The sequence below is a fragment of the Bacillus rossius genome, chromosome 1, assembly GCF_032445375.1.
Source record: "Bacillus rossius redtenbacheri isolate Brsri chromosome 1, Brsri_v3, whole genome shotgun sequence".
NCBI classification, from domain to species: Eukaryota; Metazoa; Arthropoda; class Insecta; order Phasmatodea; family Bacillidae; genus Bacillus; species Bacillus rossius.
The window spans coordinates 221614397-221638220 of NC_086330.1; the positions used below are offsets into that span (position 1 = coordinate 221614397).

At 35.6% G+C, this 23824-nt stretch overlaps 1 protein-coding gene across 3 annotated transcripts in view; it reads left to right on the forward strand.

Annotated features, from left to right (window-relative positions):
- LOC134527313 (unconventional myosin-IXAa) overlaps window positions 1-23824 on the forward strand; it is a 651966-nt gene that overhangs the window by 396787 nt on the left and 231355 nt on the right. For all 3 annotated transcript variants that reach the window (XM_063359870.1, XM_063359869.1, XM_063359871.1), the window contains exon 11: window positions 12020-12193. In XM_063359870.1, the coding sequence (XP_063215940.1) occupies window positions 12020-12193 (174 nt within the window). The remainder of the gene's footprint in view (window positions 1-12019; window positions 12194-23824) is intronic.

Sequence of the window (23824 nt, forward strand, 5' to 3'; positions counted from 1 at the left end):
AACATATATTTTAATGTCAAAACCAAGATTCCATACAGAGTTTTATCATTCCGTCAACTATGATGATTGTTAAACCTTTTTAATATTCTTTGATTAGTTCGAAAATGATTTATTATTTTTTAAAGTGATTGTGGCCGTAGTTAACTAGATTCTTCAGTTCTAATTACATGTAAAGAAACTTTCAATGCCTATTTAAAAAAAAATACCCTGAGACGGGATCAGTTTGTGCAAAGCAATATTCGAATTGATTTCGACTAACAAAATCATCATGGCATAAAGTAACTCTACACAAGGGTCACTTAGTGCCTTATTGTATCTGTGAATTCCTATAGTACTTGAATTTTTCATTTGAAATATTTTTGAAAACTTTGTTTAGTAGAAGAAATGATAATGTTAACACAGCTTTTGATAAAACACAATATAAATTATAATTCTCAATATACTGGCAGTAGATACCGAATATGGGTATACATATAAGTAACACACACAACTAATTGTTATTCCTTAACATAATATCAGTTCACACATCAGTGCAGCAAATATTTTTGTCCATTATAATCCAAATTACAAGGACAATTTTCACCAAAAAAAAAATTAAAATTGTATTGTTTTCATAAAAATTATTACTTATTTTATCAAAGGAAATATATAGACAAAATAACATTTACATGAGCTTTATTTATTAATTTTTTTAATCAACTGATAACATGATATGCTATTTGTTTTGACGGGGAAGCATCCCGATAAGAGCTTATTTCTTGTACCAGATTGCATCCTTATATACAGGCCATTTCCAGAATTTCCAATCCTGCTCATAGCACTTATTTTAACATTATGTTCCTGGATAAACTATGCCATCATAAATAAATATTACAAAGTCCCCAATACAACTTTCAATTGAAATCGGTTTTATTACCACTGCGATCCTTGTTTTCATTGTCTGTGTAACTCATGCACATTCATTTGGGTCATCATTTCCAAAATCTGAATACATTGAATCCCTTTCACGGTTATCAGTATCATCATATTGCACATCTTCATCTTGTGTATCACTACTACTGTTGTCTGATTGATCTTCCCTGTTTTTCTGTGTATGATATTTCCGATCTATTTTAGTTCGACTGGTACTGGACCAAATGTTGTGCATACGCATCTTTCCTGGTGGTACAGTTAATTTCTTTGTTCTCTTATTTCGAAGTGTTTTCAGTTCATTGTGCCATTTTTTTAAATTTATCTAAGAAACTGTTATCGCTCCCTAAAGTTGGATAATTTATCAGCACCTGTGATACTGTTACAAGTGGGGAAAAACGGATTCGTAAGGATAGCCCAATTAATTTTTATACAGTTTTATTTACTACTACTATTTACATTACAAATTAAATCACCACACTTAATGTCTGTTTACAAAGCACTCTCACTAAAATATGTCTGTTTATAAATCACTAAATGCCTGTCAAGTACACAGTTCACATTCCTCACTGGAGCTAGGCCCAACAGTGGTTTGCCCATTACCTCGCGCCTGTCCGCACACACAGTCTCGCACCACTCAGTCGCACTCTCACGGTCCCGTCGCTCCTCGTCGCGCTGCTCTCAGGGGGTCCTACCTCCCAGAGATAACAATTACCGTAAAACACTTAACAATTCATCGAGGGCACCGCTAAGGCTATAGATAGGTAAAATTAGGGGGAGGTGAGTCCAGGGGAACAACAAATTCTCCCCTCCCTAAAAATTGAAGGACTTGTTCTTCGAAAAGACACACTAGGGTTCGCAGGCCATCTTTAAGACCACTCCAATAAGGATGCAATACGAAACAAGAATCACTTAGACATCATACCACTACCTTAAATATACTAGTTCCAGTCGCATATCGTAATAGTTATATTCAGTTTGAAATTCATGACTTATGTCCATGAAATGGCTTAACATTATCCACAAATGGGTTACTAAACAAATATTCTTGTTCCCATCTTTCATTAACAGTGTATTAGCTGTCCGAAATATAATATGTATTAAGGTCATTTATACTTCAGGAAAGTTTACGGTAAAGTGTCAACCGCTTTACTCAGACAGTGAGTTTTCACTAACATTAAATCATCAATTAGGAATGACACCAAATCATCAATCTGATATGACACCTCATCTCTATCTTTATCATATCTTGTTTTCAAATGTTTGTAATACGATGCAATTGTGCCATAGTCTCAGCCCAATATCTACGTGACTTGCTACCATCTTTCAGCCCATCCGCATTTACTGTAAATTCCCAAACATTATTAAGGGGATAGAGTAACTCTCTTCCCAAAAAAAAAACCTTGTCTGGGGACAATTTAGTAACAGAACTGACTATGATGTTTATTCACAGCAACACGACATGCAGATCACTGTCCGTCTCTTTCTGACACTGATAATGAAAGTCCATAAGAATTGGTTTTAAGGTCCGATTATACGGCTTTCTGGTCGATTAGGATTTATCGGAACTTGATTGATACCCTAACTTAAAAAAAAAAAAAAAAAACATTTTTTTTTTTTTTTTCAATTTTCCACGAGACAAAATTCTTAGCATCATCGGAAATTAGATAACCAGGTGACCCACGATAAGAAAATATGCACTCACTCAATACCTTACTAATGGTAGAATAATGTTGATCTCTAATAGCAAAAACTAAAACATGTTTTGAGAAACTGTCTATAAGGACCAGTAAAATAGATTTTCCCTGTTTGTATCGAGGTAATGCCCAAAACAGTCCTTGTAAACTCACTCTTAAACAAAATTAGCAGGAGTGTTACAGAAAAGCCCTTCTTCATGGGTACGAACAGTCTTGGACTTCTGACACACCAGACATGTACGCACCTTATATTTTATCTCCTTATCCATTTAGGTAACAAAAACTTTTTCTTTTACTTTTCCGCTGTACATTCTTGGCCCAAGTGGCACTCAAAGTACGATCTATGAAAGTACTCAAAGATGATGTGCCAAAGATTTTCGGGTACTAGAATAACAAATTTACCCATTTTATTCATTTTAGCCAACATACCTTTTTATACACAATATTGTTTATTATGGTTACTATCAACATTCTCACGAAGTATCTTCCAACTGGGGTCTAAACATTGCCAGTGTCTCACATTGACATAGGACTCGCAAATATTCTGTACAGGGTGTCTACTGACCCTGGAAAACCTGGAAAAATCAAGGAATATTGTAATCAGGGAATAATCAGGGAAAAATCAGGGAATTTTTTCAAAAATCAGGGAATTTTTTTTGATAGGTTGTAGTTGGCAATACTTTTTTGTTTATTGATCAGCTTGCATTGACGTAGCATCAAGTGTATTCCCTCCCATTTTTATTTATGAATGGCAAATAACGAACAGTTCCCACGTCCATTTTCTTTTATTTACCATCGGATTCGGAAGTGGCGTTAAATCACGTGATACAAACTGGTTAAAGCTGGTCTGTTATCCTGCTGAGGTATGTGCTGCGGCATGTGCTTCCCGCGTTCGGATTACACCGACAGGTGCATTTAATTTTAAGTAATCATGGATGCCCCCAACGTAAACTGGGCATTTTTGTTAGCTTTGAAAATACATATCACAGACACTTTTGGTGAAGATTCGCCATCGTTGCTAGAAATTGGTAGCTATGGGCTTCATACGGTCCATGGTGCTTTAAAAACTGGAATTCCTGCTACACAATGGGACGTTGTTAGTTTTTTGAGGCACAGTTACTTTTTGTTTAAGCATGTACCTGCAAGGAGGGCAGATTACATTAGAATAACTGGATCAGAGCTTTTTCCCAAGAAATTTTGTGCAATAAGATAGTTAGAAAATACTGCAGTTGCTGAGCGTGCCATGAAAACGTTACCCCACCTAAAGAAATTTGTTAGTGAAGTTTCTATTCATCTGTCTTTCAATGTAGGTAGTGGAAAGTGCTCTTGAAGATAATCTTCTAGAAGTAAAATTTACATTTTTCCACTCTTTGGCATCAGAGCTGCAATTGTTTCTTACAATGTTCCAAAGAAATTTGTTAGTGAAGTTTCTATTTCATCTGTCTTTCAATGTAGTGAAAAGTGCTCTTGAAGATAATCTTCTAGAAGTAAAATTTACATTCTTCCACTCTTTGGCATCAAAGCTGGAATTGTTTCTTACAATGTTCCAAAGTGAAGCACCCATGGTACCTTTTCTGTATGATTCACTGGTAGACATTTTATTAGCTTTGGCAGGAAAGTTTGTGAAACCAGAGGTACTGAAGAGCTTTAGGGAAAAAAACACAATGTATCTCGATTGGATGTAGATAACCAGGAAAATCTATTTACTGCTAACAATATCAAGTTGGGCTATGCAGTACGCCATGCCATCAAGAAACAAAAAGTACCAGAAAAGTCTGTCCTGTTACTGATAAATTATGTTAGGACTTGTCCAAAGGTTATGGTAAAAAAACTTCAAGACAAAAGTCCCCTGAAATACAAACTTGCCAAAGGAATTTCCTGCTTATGTCCGTCTATGGCTTTAAATTTGGGTGTGAGGAAACAGCGTGTGAAGTACAGTTTAGAATGTTGTCTTCGAAACAGGTGGCTATCAGGACAAGAAGCTGATAACATTGAGTGATCATATCAGTTGGTATGTTCCTCGCAAGATTCTGAAGCACTGTTCTCGTCTTTTTCTCGAGAAGATGGGAGCCTTGATCACTTGTGGATGCTCATTCTTAAGGCACATACAGTAGCTGCCAAAACAGGCCTTCTAAAGTTTGTGAGGATGATGATGGAAATGCATAATTGGAAAGAGGATTTTCAGTGAATTCTAATCTGCTGACTGAAAACTTGCAGGAAGAAACACTGATTGCACAAAGACAAGTGTATGACTTCGTTCAACATTCTGGAGGTGTAGAGCATGTTGATATCATCAAGTCCATGTTACAATATGTAAGAAATGCTAGCTGTAGGCGTAAGGAAGCCCTGCAAACAAAACAAAAAGAAAAGGAAGCTACAGACAAGAAGAAGGCAGAAAAAAGAAGAGTTGAAGAGGAGATAAAGGCATTGCAGTTTAAGAAGGCTCGAGTGTTGGATTTGGCTTGTTCTGAAGCAAGTGCTATAGACGCAAAAGTTGAGTCACTGCGAAATTGACGGGAGCTTCCTTTTAGTAATGTTTTTGTGTGTGAAATATTTGTAGCAGCATGTTTTATTTGCCATCAATTGAGTCACTTTGGCCACGTCTAGAAGAAGGTAATATTTGTACTAATTTAAGTAAGTTGAAATTCTTTGAAACCCATCAATGTATTGTTATGCAGTTTTTTCAGTTTCGTGGAATGTCGTAATTGTGTTAAAGAAAACCTGGAAAAATTCAGTCTTAGACCTGGAAAACCTGGAAAAATCAGGGAATTTCATTTACTAGATCTGGTAGACACCCTGTCTGTAGCAAATTAAGACCTTCTACCTCTACCTCATCAGTCCCATCATTATACCCAATAAACTCTTTGGAATCAAACACTAGTGATAAAGCATACGCCACTCCATTATTCTGTCTTTTCACATGTAGAATTACAAACTAGAACCCAATCAACCTTACAACCCAACATCCTGATTTCTCGAGATGTTTGCAGGATTTTCAGAGCCAGGTCAAGGCATGATTGTTGGTACAGAGAGTAAATTCTTTTCCTTCAAGATAGTCAGCACACTTTTCACAAGCCCACACACAAGCTAAAGATTCTTTCTCATATGCCGAAAAATTATGCTCTGCACCATGTAATAACTGGCTAACAAAGGCAACAGGGTGCAATACTTCCTCAACCATTTGATTCAATACACCACCCAAGGCCAAGTGGCTAGCTTCAAAGGGTCTAGAAAAATATGCGAAGAATAACGAAGGATAGTAAGGGCTTCCTTGACACATTTGAAACTACATTATTGTTTCTCCCCCATTGGAAAACCACACCTTTCCTCTTGAGACGATTAAAGGGTTCTATCAGTTTGGAAAAAAAAATAGGTAAAAATATGCCACAATAATTTGCCATTCCCAGCAATCGCCTTACCACTTTAAGTTTCTTAAAAGGACCGAAGTTGATCCAAGGTGAAATTTTCTAAGCATCAATATGTTTTCCAGCTCTTGTATAAAAAAACCTCAGATTCCTACCTCCAACTAACTAGGTACATGAAAGCCTGCAAAATCGCCCAAACATAATCTACGTATCTTCTAATTTTTCACTAAAGACAAAAACATCGTCGATATTAGTCATAAATGTTGCAGTGAAGGGGCTTCTGAAATATGTCCCAAGCACGTGAGCCCAAAACTCACCCAGAAGGGAACATGATTCCAATAAAAAAAGCCACCGGGTGTTACAAAAGCCAAGACATGCTTTCTATCGGGTTGCAAAAGACATTGATGGTAGGTGTGATTAAGGTCCAACACAATGAAATATGTACCTTTAAATAAATGTTGCAGTACGACTTCTACCTGAATAATAGGAAAGGGATCCAAAAAAAAAAATGTTCCCCCAACTCGCGGTAATCCACAACAAGGTGGAATTTTCCCGGTTGATTCTTTTTTTGGCAACACGAAAGGCGGAATTGGCAGACATAGTGCGGGAGGGCCCTAATAATTTCCTCTTACAGTAACTTAACCAATATTACCTTTAAAATGACACATTTGGAACCAGAACAGAGAAATGCGTATTTCTAACAGGAATATTATTAATTAGTGGAACATTATATGGTTCAATATTACAAGACCCTATGCACTCACGAACCACATCAGAAAATTCCCCATTCAAACATCAATATCTCTTGGGCTGAGGCTAAAAACACAAATTCCCTTATTCAGCTCTACCAAGTCTACAGTTTTTTTACTGAAATTTACACGAAATATTCTATATTTCAGGTCTGCCCAACCCTCCACAAACTTGAGGAAATCATTCCCAATAATCATGTTAAAACTCAAGTTATGCATGACTATAATATCTAACCTCTAAGAAAATTACCGATTTTGATAAAAGTTCTTAAAACTTCACTAGCGGTAATATTTCAACCATTAGCCAAACAAAATCAAGTATCTTCTATAGTGTACTTGTAGGCCTTCCTACCATCAACTTCATTCATAAGATCTTATACAACAACTTTGGCTAATCAGAGTCCGACTGGTCCCTGTACCCACTAGCCTTACCAGCTTTGTTTCCCATAGGTGGTAACTACACATGGCAGGCAACTCTTCCTTTTCTTGAGTCTAGCCCCTTCTTTCTTAATCCTGTTTTTACAACTGGGTTGTTATGCCATGCTTCTTCACAGGCAAAGCACTAAAAGACTTTATTACCACTGCCACCACCACTCTTGGAACCCTCCGGAAAAATTGTTTCTCATTTTTCATGAGGACTACCATGTTCAATATTTCTGTACCTACATTTCCGAGATAAATGGTTATTACCCCCACACTTCCTACTGGCGTTCAACCATTGTCTGTCACCATGGTCCCTGGGCTTCTGAGAAGTACCCCTATCACGTTGTGTCACCCTAACACGTTGGGAGATCTCATGGCTGAGTGAACGAGTTTGAACCGACACCACTATTTCTTTCAATTCATTTTAAAAACTGGGAGATTTGGCCAAACAATATTGTTTTTCAACCCCCTGTAAGTTATCAACCACTATAATAGTTATTTCACTATCTGGGTAAGAATTACCAAGTACTTTGACATACACTACAATATCATTTACAAAATTAACTGCCGATTCCTTTTCTTATTTACCACGACAAAGAAACAGATTATGCAAACGGGTTTGTTACTCTGCTTCTACCCTTTAAACTTAACAAAGACTTTCTCACCTCATTCCAATGCTGATTTTGCATTTAAGCATTAATGAAGATATGTCTCAACTCCTCAGGCACTCGTGTAAGCAAAATACGGTACAACTTTGTAAGAAAAAAAATTGTAACCCTACCACTTGTTAAACTTCTCCTTAAAACTTAACAATGTTTTTAGTTTTAATATCATTCAAACTCTGTAAATTCTTAATCAATGGGTTAATCAAAAAAATAGTCAATCTACTGTCATCAATTTTACGTAACCCTTCACTGGTTACAATGTCACTGGTACTAGTACTCTATTTAATTGACTCACGAGCTAGGCATCTTAACTCATCCAGCTATCTTCACAGTAGCAGCATCAAAGGTGCCGATCTTAAGGTCGACCGGCAAATGCATTAAAGTTGCCTTGGGTAATTCCTGTACGCAATTAGTACCTGCAAAAGGAATATCCGACAGAATATCACGACAACAACACTTGCAACAAGACAAAGATTACAAAAGAAAAAAATATTAAATTTACACCATATCTACGTACTTCTTGCTCTGAGGATCAAAGGACCTAATTCTGCGCTCTATTGGCACATCGCACACTCATTATATGAGCAGAGTGGCGCATGTCTGTGGAGAAGCTAGGAACTAGGCCAACAAAATATAGCGGGATGACTAGAGCCAATAGTACATTTATTGAACACTTAATACTATAAACATAGGACAATTCATATCATGAAAATAAATTTCCTCAGAGGGAACAGCAACCAGGTTGTTCCTAAGCAACTGGCCATGATAATTTCTGTAACACACGAACCATGGCATAACTATATAAAGAGAGCAATAGAAAAACAAGAAAAATTATGACTCTAGCAACATAAGGTTCTCAGTATAAGGTTATATAAAAAACTCATTAAATATATCATTATTAAAAATTACTAGGGCACTTACAATTTGCATAGTCAATAAAACTCTAGGTATACAGTAGTATATAATAGTTCCTCCTGCGCCAGGCTTCAGGCTGTGGAACATGGTGACAACCATCATCTTGGATTGTGACATAACGGTGGCCATTTTTTATGTCAAATTTCCTCAAAATCCCTTAAAAATGACTCAGAATGATACCAAATGTCTTATAATTTCCCTATGTCGTTGGGCAAAATTCCCATTTGAAGGGGAAATTTCCCATTTTAGTCCTTAAAAAATGCCAACTGCTTGAAAAGTCCGCAAAGTGGCTAAATAAATCATATCTACAAGCCGCTCTAACCTGTCAAGGTCATGACCTTGTCATTTAGAATATAATGGCTGCACATTTTGAATTATATCGTAAACTTTACAATCATCATTACTACTACCATCTTGAAAAATCCGTTGTTTTAACTTTGCAAATTCGGGAAAAAAGTTTAATTAAAATAAATAAATTAAATACATTTTATTAAAAAATTATTTAAAAAACACCATTTCACATATTATTATGGTCACAATCTTGGATTCTAGAAACATTGCACTTTTCGTTACATCCGCCATCTTGGATTCTGGCTCGTATTTTCGTGTCAGCCGCCATCTTAAAAATACGTAATTATTATCAAAAAATTGGAATAAATTTTAAAATTTATAAAAAAGGAAATTTTTTTCATAAAAACACTCCGCCATCTTGGATTACTATGTCATTGCCGCCATCTTAAAAATTCGTAAATATTTAATTATAAATTTAGAAAACATTCCTAAAAAATATCACTTATTAAAATAATGATTGGCGCAATAGATTTACGTCTTTTTTTTAATTATCGGCAAGTGATAAATATAACTAAAGCTTAAAATAAATTTCAAATTCTGCTTCTCGATATCTTTCATGGAGTTTATTAATCATTTACTCCACACACAACTCTAGACGAGGTACCTGTACGACGAAATCAATATGTTGACGCTGTTCCTACCATGGAAGTCTAATTTTCATACATGGAATGCCTTCCAACCAGTTCAGGTACAATGCTTGACATATAGGCCAAGTGTCGTAGGACCACAAGGACAGATCATGAACAATGTCAGACGTATAGCGCAGACGTCTCCAAAACCTCAAGACGTTCTTCGTTGTTAGCTAATTAAAATATTTAAAGCATTCAAGAAAAAAGTCTCCGAACTTCCAGACCTGAAACTACTGATTATAAAGCTAATATCTGAGGTTTAATGTTATTTCAATGTTTTTGGTGCCATCTAATTCAAGGCACAGAAACACTTAAACAAGCCGTGCAACGTATGTACGAAACTCAAACATCATTTGTGACTGAAACACTGAGTAAACTAAATATTTTTTTTTGTAAATTTACACATTAGGAGTAAGTATATTTTTTACATTTTTTGTCGTATGATTTGGAAAAATTTAAACTGTATATTTACACATTCCTTGTGCAAAACAACCAATACATCGTGTAGTTTTACAGCAAATGTATGTTTTTATTCTAATACTCAACATTGGGGTTATAATATATAGATTCCGTGTGAATTAATGATTATTTTGATAATTTTACACCCACAATGCCTGTTAAAGTACACGAACATGAAGGAAAATATCACATTGTGTCGTGATAATAATACACCAATATTATTTCTGTAGTTATACACTAACAGTAATTAAGTACTTCCAGACGCTATCAAAAAGTGAAAATTCACTCACTTGTATTCCTGTGTGGCTGCATTGTAAAATAAGTGTGATTGTTTCAGCTTCGAAGTACAAAACATTACTTCAAAAACAACGACTTTCTATATATTTTTCTCACGAATGTAGGTGTGAAATTATAACTTGGATGGTAAGTATAAAATGAATAAAATGAATGAAAATATTTTACACAGAATTTCAGTAAAAATACAGTTTCAGTGCAGTTACTGTAAATACATGATCGTGTAAAATTACTGATTAGTAATTGCTTAGTGACTCCTCCAATGTTGGAGTAAAATGACACTGTACCTACTGAACAATTACTTTGACATAAGCTTATAATAGGTGCAAATAAATCAAGTGAGACTAGTGCATCTGGCAGCTGAATTTGGAAATTAAATATTTCGATTGAACAGAAAGTGATTTAAAGAAGCAGTCGACGACCCCCAAGAATCACAATAGCTGCTGAGGAACTATCTATAGTTTGAAAATAATTAGTTTCTGAGCCACATTTCATTCCATAATATCCAACTTCTTATTTGGTCTGAGGGTAAAGGTCGTAGCTCGCGGAGTACGAGGGAGCGTCTGCGATCATGGTTCGATCGACGCGACTGCAATCGGGATTATATAAATATACCTACAGGAAACCACAATAGCGACCCCAGTAGCAAACTATGGAACCTTCCATGTCATCATAATAATTTTTTTTATGAATACCACATAACAGCAGTGTAGTTTTACACATACCAAATTGGGTGTTGTTTGGCACTATGTTGCCCATACATGCACAGCACAATTACATAGACAATATAAATGTAAATTTACATTTACATTAGTAGAGTTACTCAGCTGTGTATAATTACGCATACAGTTTAGATAGGATTTTAAATTTTACATGGTTAAATTACCTGTCAGTGATGTGTAAATGTACACATTCTTTGTTAGTGGTATTTCACAACATAAATATGTATTTCCATAGACATGTGTGGATTAAAATGCACTCACACGTATATGGGTAAAAATGCACCCACATCAGTGGCGACACAGCTGCCGTCACATTGGTGAAAAAATACAATTCCTTTTTTTCATTGTACAGTGCGCTAATAGTTTTATAGCGAACGCGTTCGACATTCTTCCACTGCGTTGAAAGGCCCTGATTGAGGACATATATCTACAAGATGTTTGAAAAATAGATTTGAATATAAAAATTTGTCAGAAAACATATGTTTCTATACTTGAAGTAACAAATATGCTCATGAATACTGACCGATGTATCATATCTATTATAGTGAGTACGATCCATACGATATACTTCTAATACATTTTCCATCGTAAGAAATCTTTGAGTGTTTAACGCTGATAGCGAACGTTCTGGACTACTGTCGCGTGCATACTGAGTAAGTTAATGTGGACTAGTTTTAGCTTATTTCAGTTTCTGTACAAATAGCAATTTTACAGTATGACTGAAAACAGATGCAGTTTAAATTTATTTGCATGTTAAACAGTTTAAAGTTAATCTTATATTGCTAACGTAAATGTACCTACATCGGTGGTTAAACTGTAATTGTTCTGCCCGTGATCGCAGCCGAGCCACCTGGAGCACCTGTGCATCAACCTGTGTGCCGAGACCATGCAGCACTTCTACAACACGCACATCTTCAAGTCGAGCATAGAGTCGTGTCGAGACGAGGGGATCTGCTGCGAGGTCGAAGTAGACTACGTCGATAATGTTCCGTGTATCGACCTCATTTCCTCCTTGGCAAGTATTGCTGTGTACTATAGACTTCTTAAAGAATTATAGTCAGACCAAAAAAATCAAACAACGGTATGAAAGTGGATGAAGCACGAACAAAAGTAGGGATTGAAAAAATTAAGGTTGTGATAATGCAAGTAGTGTAACACTTTTTCTTTTGTTTTCTTTTAACATATCCAATCATATTTGATTTAATTTGCAGAAAAAATAACTTTACCTATAATAATTCTGTTCGGTTTCGTTGAAATATTGTACGATTAGCTCAAGAAATATAATTCTATCTTTTGTTTTACTTGCTATTAAAATATAAATTCTCCCTTATAATGTTATTTTTCAAGAGTAAAACAAATTTCACAACTGTTTTAAAAAAATTACAAAGTGATTACTGAAATAACTTTTCCAAGTAAGTAATTAATACTTGATATTAAAGGGATTTTTTTTTCAAATTTATCTGTATTGAATCCAGGAGATAAATATGTAAAAGTACAACTCATTAAAAACTAATAGTTTGCAGTATTTTTAGTAATAAGGTATATACTTCAAGAGCAACTAATATTTAGAACAAACGTGGTGTGAAAAAATAATTGGCAGCCAGTAGCAACTGGTAATCTATCGCTTTCTGAGTGCAGACAAAGGCACAACTTTCAGCTTACAAAAGTTTCCACCAACAATCTCTATTTAATTAGCTTTAACTGTATGGGTTTGTTTATAAACTTAAATACTCAACTTTAAGCTATTTTCACCCGCGGAGTTGGTTATCACTCTTTTGTCATTCTATTATTTAAGAAGTTTTCATGTAAACATATTCCTATTCCTCCATAGCCTTTTGTTGTTGGGTTAAAAATTTATTATGCCAAATACACTTAAACATTATTTTCGATCATAAAAGGTGACTCAACTGATCAAAATTAAGAATACTTAGGTAAATTAAAACCACGTTAAAATAATTTTTAGTAAACATCTTTCGAGAATGTTTGAGACAAAACATAAAATGCAGATAGTTTTAGAAAAAAATACAAAAAAACTTTAATTATTAGTACAAAAATAAACAACTATGCGAGTAAGACCGAGCCGTAAGTTCCATTATCAGCTCATTCAGTAAATAATTTGATCAATACCATCATCAAACACAGTATCAAAAAATTTAAAGTGATACTATCATATTAATAAAAATATTCAAATAATTATTAAAATAACAATGGCATCTTTCAAGTAAGTGAAGTACACTATGTCACTAGAAAACAATGCACTACTGAAGCAGAGAAAGTATAACCTGCCATTACAGTTTCACTGGATGCTGTAGTGCCATCCCCCATGTTAGTGGCTGGTACTATTTCACGAGGGAACACTGTTCTGGGCAGCTCTTGTGATATTACTGTCTAGTAATATAGGTTTGGAGCTGTGAGCTTTGGTGTCGGAGTGAGGAGACGACAGCCATATTAGATCGTGACATTATGGCAGCCATTTAACCTTAAGTATGGTCTCAGCCACTATTTTGGATGACCTTGATCTTGACCCCATCAGCTATCTTATATTATACATCATTCTGCAATTTTGACTTCCGCAATCTTGGATTCTAGAACTTTCCTCTTTCTTAGATTATGTCACAGCCACCATCTTGGATTCCGCAAGTTTTAATTTATCCGCTGAAGGCCACCATCGGGTTTTCATCTACTCTAGGCCACCATATTAATTTGCTGATTTTTTATAAAATGTACATAGACCAACAGTCTTTGAACATTGGAATTTTTGACAAACGTACCAGTAGGCACTATTCCTAGTATAAAGTTATATAAAAAAAGCTTTAGGGCTTATTGAAATGTATAAACCAAACTTCTATGAAGCTCAGGTACTGTAAGGCCATGAACAGTATGCTTAATGCTTTTTATAGAACCTAGAGTCTCTAAACTGCGTAACCTTCAAAACATTCGCCTATACATGCAAGCATTTGGCTACTCATCCTACGCTACAAATAAAGGAACTTTGGTTAAACGCTAAGATAAACTTATATGATATTGAAATAATTATTGACGCACAATGCCACGCACATTCGCTATCATAAAATTCTACTAAGTCACATAATTTTTCATATTAGATGCACAGTTGTGTACATTACCCATTATTTATTACATTTTTTATCGTTTGATGGACAATTCGTCGCAAACTGTCCACCATCGACGCACAATTGGATGCATATTCACCATTATCGATGCCAATTTTTCATTGTTGATTCACATATTGACGCAAATTTTCCGTTATCGACGCACATTTCTGGTAATCGACGTTAATTTTTTAACATCTTACAGTTATGTCTATACATCTTGCAATTAACTTCGTAAATCTTTGTTCATCTTCTCAAATCTTAATAGGCTTACTCATTACTGAACATCATCTAATTCTCGTCACACATAAACAAATATTTAAATACTTCGCAATTTATTGACGAACATTCTTGGCCACAACATCATATCGTAACGAATATATTCACACTCAGTTTAATTCATCGTTCCACATATTCGTACAACTTGACACTCATGGACGAACATTAATGGTTGTCTTTGTATATCTTCTCATTCATCGATGAACATCCTCGCAGTCATCGCTGCATATCTTCGCAATTATTTTCGTTAATCTTTTTGCACTTTTCGTAGATATGCACGAAAATCAATGTATATTGATGATCACATTTACGTTATTTTTTCCATTGTCACGAATATTTATTCTCATGAATGAACGTCCTACTATCACTAGAGAATATCGTGAATCCTACATAGTATAAGGAATCCTTATTCAATACATAAAAAAATTATGAATATTTGTGGTAAGTTTATATTTGGACTAAATAATGTGTGAATATCGCAGTGAGGGGTGTGTATAAATGCATGTGTGTAGCCATTTGTAATTGCGTTAGCCAAAATTATAGTATTTGTAGGCATGTGTGGTTATGTGTGTAGTCAAATAAATGTCTGTACGGAGCCATGTGTAGCCATTTGTAGTCAAATGTGTTATGTGTAGCGGTATGTATCCATATATAGTCATGTTTAGCTGTTTCATGTTTTAGGTATAATGAAACACCATGTTTATATTAATTTACAATCATTCATATGTTTAGTCTATCATATTAAACATACATCTGACCACACACTATATCGTCTGTCTGTTTTTCTGTTCCGCAATCCAATATGCCTCTTGGCCTTGGCCATTGCCATAAGATATTTCTCATATTTCTTCTTTATAGCAAAAACAAATAACCAAACTTAATAAATAGAAATATCAAACTAAACATTAAAACCTTACATTTTCACAACTCACAACCAATTAAAACACTTAAGTTTCCATGCTTAAAACTGTATATTCCTGGTAATCTTACATTTAGACCTCTCCTAGCGACAAACATATCATTGCCCTTGCTCTCAGTTGTCTTCCCTAACATGTCCATTAATATCAGGCAAGCCTATGTTATCATTCAACAATCCTAAATGTGGGATATCATTTTCCTGATTTATTTGCTCATTTTAATGCGATAATATCCTTGCCTTTATTGTTATCAACATGCATCTCATAATTTTCCTCGGAACTTAATACCGATTCGTATTTTGACTTTCTTAAATGAATAGATTTCCGCCTAATTATGTTTTCTCTTTCGTTTACTACATAATACTAACTTTTTGTGGCTACTTATTACTTTTCCCCGCTCCCATCATTTACCTGTTCTTATCGTAAAATTATCTTAACGCTGAAATACCCCCTTATGAAATGGTTACTTGTCATACTGCTGTTTTACTTTCTGCTGTCTTTTTTCTAACAGATTTCTACCCTCGAATGTTCTTGGCTTTAGTTGCAAATCCATAATTGGCCATTTGTTTCTTAAATTTCTGGGCATCAGTGACTGTGCTGGAGACACCTCTAGTCCTGATATCGGTAGATTGTGTTACTCCAGTAAAGCTGAAGCTAAATCTCAACCACTGTGCTGTGTCTTTTTGAATATAGACTTGGCTATCCCCGCTGCCTTTTTTGCCAAATCATTGACTAAGACTTGTTACTGTATTGAAATTTCAACTTTCTGCAAATATTTTAAACTCATAACTGGCAAATGGCACATTGTCAGCCAACATTCTGCTAAGTATTCCACGAGTAGCAAATATTAATTTCAACTGTTTTTAATACATTTATAAGCACTCTTATTTGCTACATGCACAATTTCTATTAATTTTGTTAAATAATCTACAAGTACCAGGCAACATTTATTACTGTAGCTATACAAATCAAGCCCAAAAGATTTGAAGGCTAACCTTGGCAACTCATGTGGCATAGGTGTTCCCTTAATAATTTCCCTTCTATAAATTTCACATGCTTGCTCAGTTTTAGAATGTTTTCAACAAATTTAAAGAATTTGGGCGAGGAAAATATTTGTTTTCTCAAAAACTAAATGAGGTTCATGAGCCAAAGTTACCATTTCCAACCTGAGACACTTAGATGTTTTTATTTTCTTCACCAGAAAACGTTTCATTAGAATAAGTTATTTCACACATAATGTCCCAAAATGGTTTGACTTCCTCGCAATTATTAATGTAGCTTTTGTTACACTGCCAACCCTACAACACATACTATGCCACTATTTGCCAGACTTTTTTAGTTTTTTTTTAAATTGTTTTTCTCGTATCGCTCATCATAGATGATAATACTATCAGGCTCTGGCTTATCATTACTATTTTCTCGTGCTCTAGACAACTAATAAGCTACAAACATTTTCCCCCAGGTACATTAACAACTGTCAAATAGTACCTACTTTAAAAATTTTACTCAATGCTGGGCGTCAACCAAATTCAATCTGGCCGAGGGATAGGCATTTAAAAGAAATAGAAAATTTCGCTGGAATTCCAAAATTTTTATGATAACAATGACAACAAAAACATTTTATAGATTTTGAAGATTTGAGTAGTGCTAAGGCTTTAAATATTTTAATTTTTTTGAAGTGACAACGTCCAATAAATCTATGAACGCCTCTGCAAGCACGAAAAAGTGTCCCGTAACGCACATATTCCCACTACGATGTGTCCCGTTACGCTCATTGTACGCTTGCGCCGCATCTCTCTTCCACTCGATTGGAACAACCATCGATTTGACTTTTCAATCATGTTTTCGTCGTTTGAATTATTAATATTATGTAATTTAATGATCGTCCACCGATTTTCAGCACAATCGGTAAGGTTATTTAAAAGTAATGTTGAATTTTCAAATACGTTTTTGTACGAACAATAGTGTTTTACAGTTACACATAATTCAAATTACACCCGGGATCTTTTACAAAATGTTTTAAAAAACATTGTAACATATTATAAATAATTTTGGTGTATTTGGGATGCGTATTTGTTATAAAATCGTATTATAAAAACGAAATAATATTATTCTCCTACGGTGCTGCCATCTACAGTGACGGACGCGAACCGAACGAATCGTGCTATCTACCCGCTTCCGCGGCAACCAGGCACTCGTTAATACATATTTTCCTTTGTTTATCGCGAGGGGCGTTGTTATTAATGAATTATAAATAAAATTTCGTGCCCGGGGCCACAATTGCATATAATTTTGAGCTCTGGAATACATAAAAACGTAAAATATTCTCGACGAATTTTAATCTCGGCCCCAGCGCACCACTAGTGTCTGGGTTGGAGATTAAAGCCAAAATTCTTTCTTAAACTTACTTATGCTTATTTTATTAACTGCATGGGTATTTTTATTAAATTCTACGTTTAATTTCATGACGAACAAACTTCGTCGTTAAATGTGTAATTGCGAAAATGCATAAAACATTCTCGACGATCTTGAAGTTAAATAGCAAACATGTATAAAAGTTATGGTTAAAATAATCTATTTTTTTTTAAAGTAATAAACATATTTGAATTAATGAGTGCAAATAAAAGTAAATTTATGAATTAAATTGTAGATTTTATTTCACTTCTTCTTTGTATCCATACAAAACAGTGATAATTCATTAAAAATGATTCAATTTCATTCATAAAAGTATGGAATCATTACATCAATGTTTTGTTATGACGTCACGTTAAACTATCGTCCGTAAACCGACTTTACAGACAACCAATTTTTTTTTCTTTCAAGATGGTGATATAATGTGATAAATTATTAAAAGTATCATACATTTCAATCTATTCAATTAATTACTTAACCAGCAACAGTGCACTCTTAACTGAGTTGAATTCTTTAAAAAAATCAGTAGAGCTGGTACTCTATCAATTAAAACAAAGAGACAGCAATGTTTTGTAATGGAAACATTGAGGACGCGAGGCTCCATCACATTGTTATGGGCGCGCGATAGCAAGGGGAGACGTTGACTTGCGGAGTGGCGAGGGCAGGCTGCCATGTTGCCAGTTCCTTCCTGGAAGTTCACCTACTAGTCTAATCAAATGGTGTCAAAAAGGGAGTTTTTCGAGAAAATATTCCGTAGTTATGTTTCTCAAAGATTCTTTATGTTTTTTATTAACTTTTCTGTTCCATACGGGTGATGCATCACCCTAAAAATTAAAATTAATTGGAAAAATTATAATTATTTTTGCGTTTATTGGCTATAACAAGCATATTAAAATACATAATTAGATTCCTCACCTGATATTTATGTTATCGGGAGTGCTGGATCCAAATTTTAACCCGTCTGACTTGTAGAAGTAATTTCAACTTTTCAGCCTCTTGGGACCAATGCGATAGTGTGAAAATTGAAAAACAAATTGCAAAAATGTTGTCTATTTCAACATGTTATGCATTATATTAAGCACTGTATGTGAAGAATTATTTTTTGGCAGTAAAAAAAACATTAAAAAAATGTAAATAAACTTAGGGAGAAGTAAAGAATGGGGAGAGGCGGGTAGAGCAGGAGGTTTTTGTTGCGCTTCAAAGGGAGCATAAATAATGGTATTCTCCCTCTTTCCTAACAGGTATAAGGTTCTTTACCTTCTGTTCAATGGCGCCCAGCCGGTTTTGAGTTAGTTTGCTACTAACCACTAGTTGATAATGAAGTATTTCAAGGTGACATGAATGTTCGCAACGTCTCTTCGCGAGTTTTTTATGTGATACAATGTTGGATGACGAAACGAAGACTAGTGTTGTGAAAGAAAAAAAAACAGTTGGCAACTTTTGCTGAAGCTAGTTGGAAGAGAGGTGACGCTAAAGTAGTTATATTTAGGAGGAGCACATCCCTTGAAGTTTATGAGAAATGTCGAAACAATTATGTAACAGAAAGAAGTATTGATGCATTTGTCAAGAGGGCCAAACAAGATGCAGCCCAACCTAAATTACATTCATCAGGTGTACTTAATTCAGTTTTCAAAACTCATTGCTTCGTGTGTACTGAAGAAATACCCCGAAACTATGCAGGAAAACATAAAAAAACTTGATCCTCCAAACGCGACTCTGTACACCTTATGACGAAGATGGACATGCAGGGTATAGTTTTATGATTCTTGGAAAACATCTATGGTGATTGAGCACATTCCATACAACAATTATTGGCCATGAATGATTTGGTTGCTGCTGATGGGCAATAGTGTATGTCATGTTTTAAAAGACTGTACCATCCCCTAACAAAATGTGGGACGACAGGCAGACCCACAGAACATGTAGATGTTCCTATGCAAGTGATTTACACTTTTCTAGAAAATAACGATGTAGAGTGCCAGTTTTCAATGGACGAGTTAATTGGAAACTTTGAATGTGATCCTAAATCCCATCCCAAGTCAGTAAGAGCACATATTCTTGCAAAGTATGGCAATGACGTGTTTGTTTCGGTAAATACCCCCAGTGTCGTGTGCTTCAAGAATACAAGATTCAAGATTATCACAGATTCATGGCACCGGCATAAGAGTTCAAACTAAAGAGAAGAAATACTTTGTATTGTTCTAACATCAGCTGCCAATATTGTTGACGATATTTGGGGCCAAATATACGACAACTCCTCAATACCCCTCACCAGATAACTTTCTAGAAGGAGTGGCAGACCTCATTCTTGAGACTCTTTGAGTGTTTACAAATACTGTCACGCTTATTAAAAATGTGGTGATACTGAAAAGGGGAAGAAGAAATCGACTGCTATTGCACATTCTTGGTTAGTGTAGTGAGGTCATCATCATTAGTATCACCCCTACAAGATAGTCTGCCGGCAATTGTATATAAAAATATAACGAGCGCAGGTTGGTCCTTGGTATTCTGTTCATTGTACATTAAAGCAACACATTTTCAGGTATCATTAATAATGCACCCCCCCAATGAAACTCAACAAGAACGCATTCTCTCAGATGGTGTACGACAACGCCAGTTTTAATGTGCAGATGCAACACATTTCACACAATGGGCAGCATAATATGTGTAACATCAAAGTCTTCAATGGACCGTGGTAGGTGCATCGTTCGTCTGCAACAACTGATTACAGACCATATGGTAGCAAGTGTTGGAGCTGTTGAATTGAAACCATTCGAACTGACCAAAAGTATTGAATGGCAGCGCTCAAGATCATGGATATCAGTGCACTGTTTCCACGAAGTACGATTGTTATGCATCTAGTGCCTCAGTTGGTGTGGCTCTACTGCACACATATGGAGTTTCCAGGCATTCGTGGTGGAATTGTTTTATGGAAGAAGTGATGAGATACATACCATACTAAAATACACACATCACCTGCCAACCGTTCATCCATGTACCTCGCAGCAATTATGATACAATCTAAATGCAGAGAACACCAAGAAGACCAAATCGTTATGTCAGACAAATACTGTATTACATTCGACCAACTACTGTATCTCAAAGCCCGAGAGATAATTGCATGTCAACCGGGAGAACCTGAACTGTCCAATGTAATAATATGGCTTGGAGCTTCCATTTGATAATGTCTTTCATGGGGGATGTGGGGATCATAATGAATGACAGTGGTTTCACAGATATTTTTAACATAGTTTATGCTGTAAACAGCACTAGCAAAATCATGATGGAGCTCGCCTTTGCAAGGGCCATCATAGCTCACATTATGGCTCACACAGTTTTAACTAAACTGATCATAGAATTCATAAACTTTTACCCCCTCAATGCAGACCTATATAGAGGAGATAATTTATTTTCGAGACCTCTCAGAAATTCTCACAGTGAACAAACGAGAATACATTATTGAATTACAACACAGTCAGAAGCTTAGCTGAAACGATTGGCACAGCTTAGACTCACCAACAAATTATGGTTGAAATATTTTGAAATTGTCATGTTGATGATGAGGTTCATGCAGTCTGAAATAATAGGTAAGTGGGACCTCCATCTCGAAAACATAAACATCATGATCCCATGGAGTTGCTTGGCTTCTGGGTTGTAGTCGCATCGAAGGCGAATATATGAACGACTTTTCTGTCGACATTGCAGTCGCCATCATCAGGAAGCAGTTACCTATTGAGTTTTTTGTATGCCTTAAGCCTCTGAACAAATATGCATAGGGGATTGTTTTACTAATGCTAAGTTTGGAAGGCTTGAGCCTGCTCGTATGCACTTAAACTTACTTAGCCAAGGTCGCAAAACCGACCACCCTAGTTAGGATGGCCTGTGTGCAAGGTAGCCAGTAATATCATATAACCTATTTCTATATGTTTATAATATTTACTTATTGGATTTTTATTTTATTTTTATATTTATTTTTAGGTTTTTATTTTTAAATTAAGTTTAGTTTTAGGTTTAAGAATTGTTGTTTGTGTTGCTTTTTACCAATATTTGTTAAGTGTTACCATGTGATATATTTGTTTAATTAAGTTGATTTATTTATTTTTGCCTACCCAACCCAGGTAATTATACACATGGACGGGGCTGCCCTACTGGACTCTATAGCAGCATCAGATTAGGATAGTATAAACAATAACTAGGGAGTTGCTGCAGAACAAATTTACTGTGATATTTGGAGTGTGATATATAATATTCCTGTGTGTTCCCAGCTATTTTTCATTCGATGACGAGTGAAAGGAAAATTTACAGTTTTAACCATGAAGCTCCCCCATTTCCATGGTTCCCGGCAGACCCGTCCAGCAAGCATCACGCTCGAGGGTGATACCACCGGCACTGGCCCTGCCGGGCAGTCCCTTACTTAGGTTCCTTTCCCTAGGTCGTCATTATATGGTGTTATGTGTTAGAACATTAGGGTTTTCTTGTCAAGTCTGTTGTACACCCCCAACTTCCATACGACAGGTTTACTGTGCTCCTGTATCTTGCTATAGAAAGTGGTTTTCTGCTTTTCAGTCCGTTGCATGATGGTTTCCAGCTTTGCTCTTTCGTGAAGGGCTCTGATTTCTGTATCTCTTATGCAGTTTAAAATTATTCTCAGTATGCTGTTTTGTGTTCCTTTGCAGAGGCTGTGTGTTCCTGGGATGCCCCTCCTAATAGTTCCTTACCATACATAATTGCAGTTGTTTCCTTGTTGATGTGGTCTGATTTTACTAGCGGGTACAGTTTTATCATTTTTCCTTTTGCTGCTTGAGCCATCTTTTTTGTGTTCCTTCCAGTTTTTTGTCAAAATAAATCCTTAGGTTTTTAGTTAGTGGGACTTTTTTTTACCATAGAGTAGTAATTACTTGCAATCTTGCTTTTTTTCTATTGCATATATTTTTTCCCAGTATTCTGCCATTTGGTTAGGTGGCTTTGTGCTCAGGTTTTGGCCAAGGTTACGTTGATATCCTTTGCACAAATGGTGGTATCATCTGCATATACTGTTAAGTTTGTTGCTTCGTCTTTTGGGATATCTCTAGTATAAAGTTCATATAGTAGTGGAGATAGTGCCCCACCTTGTGACACACGTGCTTGTATGCTTCTATTGTGGACATTTTCCCATCTATGCAGACGTTGAACTTTTGATTTGTTAGGTAGTCTTGTATAAGTTTCCATTAAGACTTTGGAATTTCTGTTTCAATGAGTTTTTGTATCAGGAATGTATGGTGTACTTTTTCAAAGGCCTTCTGAATGTGTAGCAGTATGACTGCTGTTGATTTGTTGGGGTTTAGGCCTTTTTGTATATATTTGGCCACTTCTATGGCTGCTTGAATGGTAGTGTGCTGTTTTATCAAATCAAATTGTTGGTTAGGGAGAAGCTTCTTGTTCGTGACTAGTTTTTTCAGTCACTTTATTAGTATTTTTTGAAGTACTTTGGATAATGTATTTAGAAGACTTATTGTTTTTATGTTTTGTGGGAACTTGGGATCTTTACCTGGCTTTAGGGGTGTTATGAATCGTACCTCTTTCCGTTCTGACATATCTAATTTCAATTCTGATGTAGGTACCTATCTAATATTTTGTAGAAAATTGCGACTATGTGTCCCAATGCATTCAGTGGTAGCATTTTAATTGCTTCGTTAGGGATGCCATTAGGTCCTGCCGGTTTCCTGTTGGGCATGAATTTTATGATTGATAAAAGTTCCTTTAGCGTCAGTAGTATAGGAATGTCAGTCTGGGGACTAGTTCTGACTCGAAGATTGAGGATTGTCGGCCGACATATTGGATTGTGATGTGACGGTAGTCATCTTGGATGACCTTGACCTTGACCTTTTACCTTGACCCAATGGCCATTTTGGATACACTATTTTTTTCTAGATGTCTGTCATCTTGGAA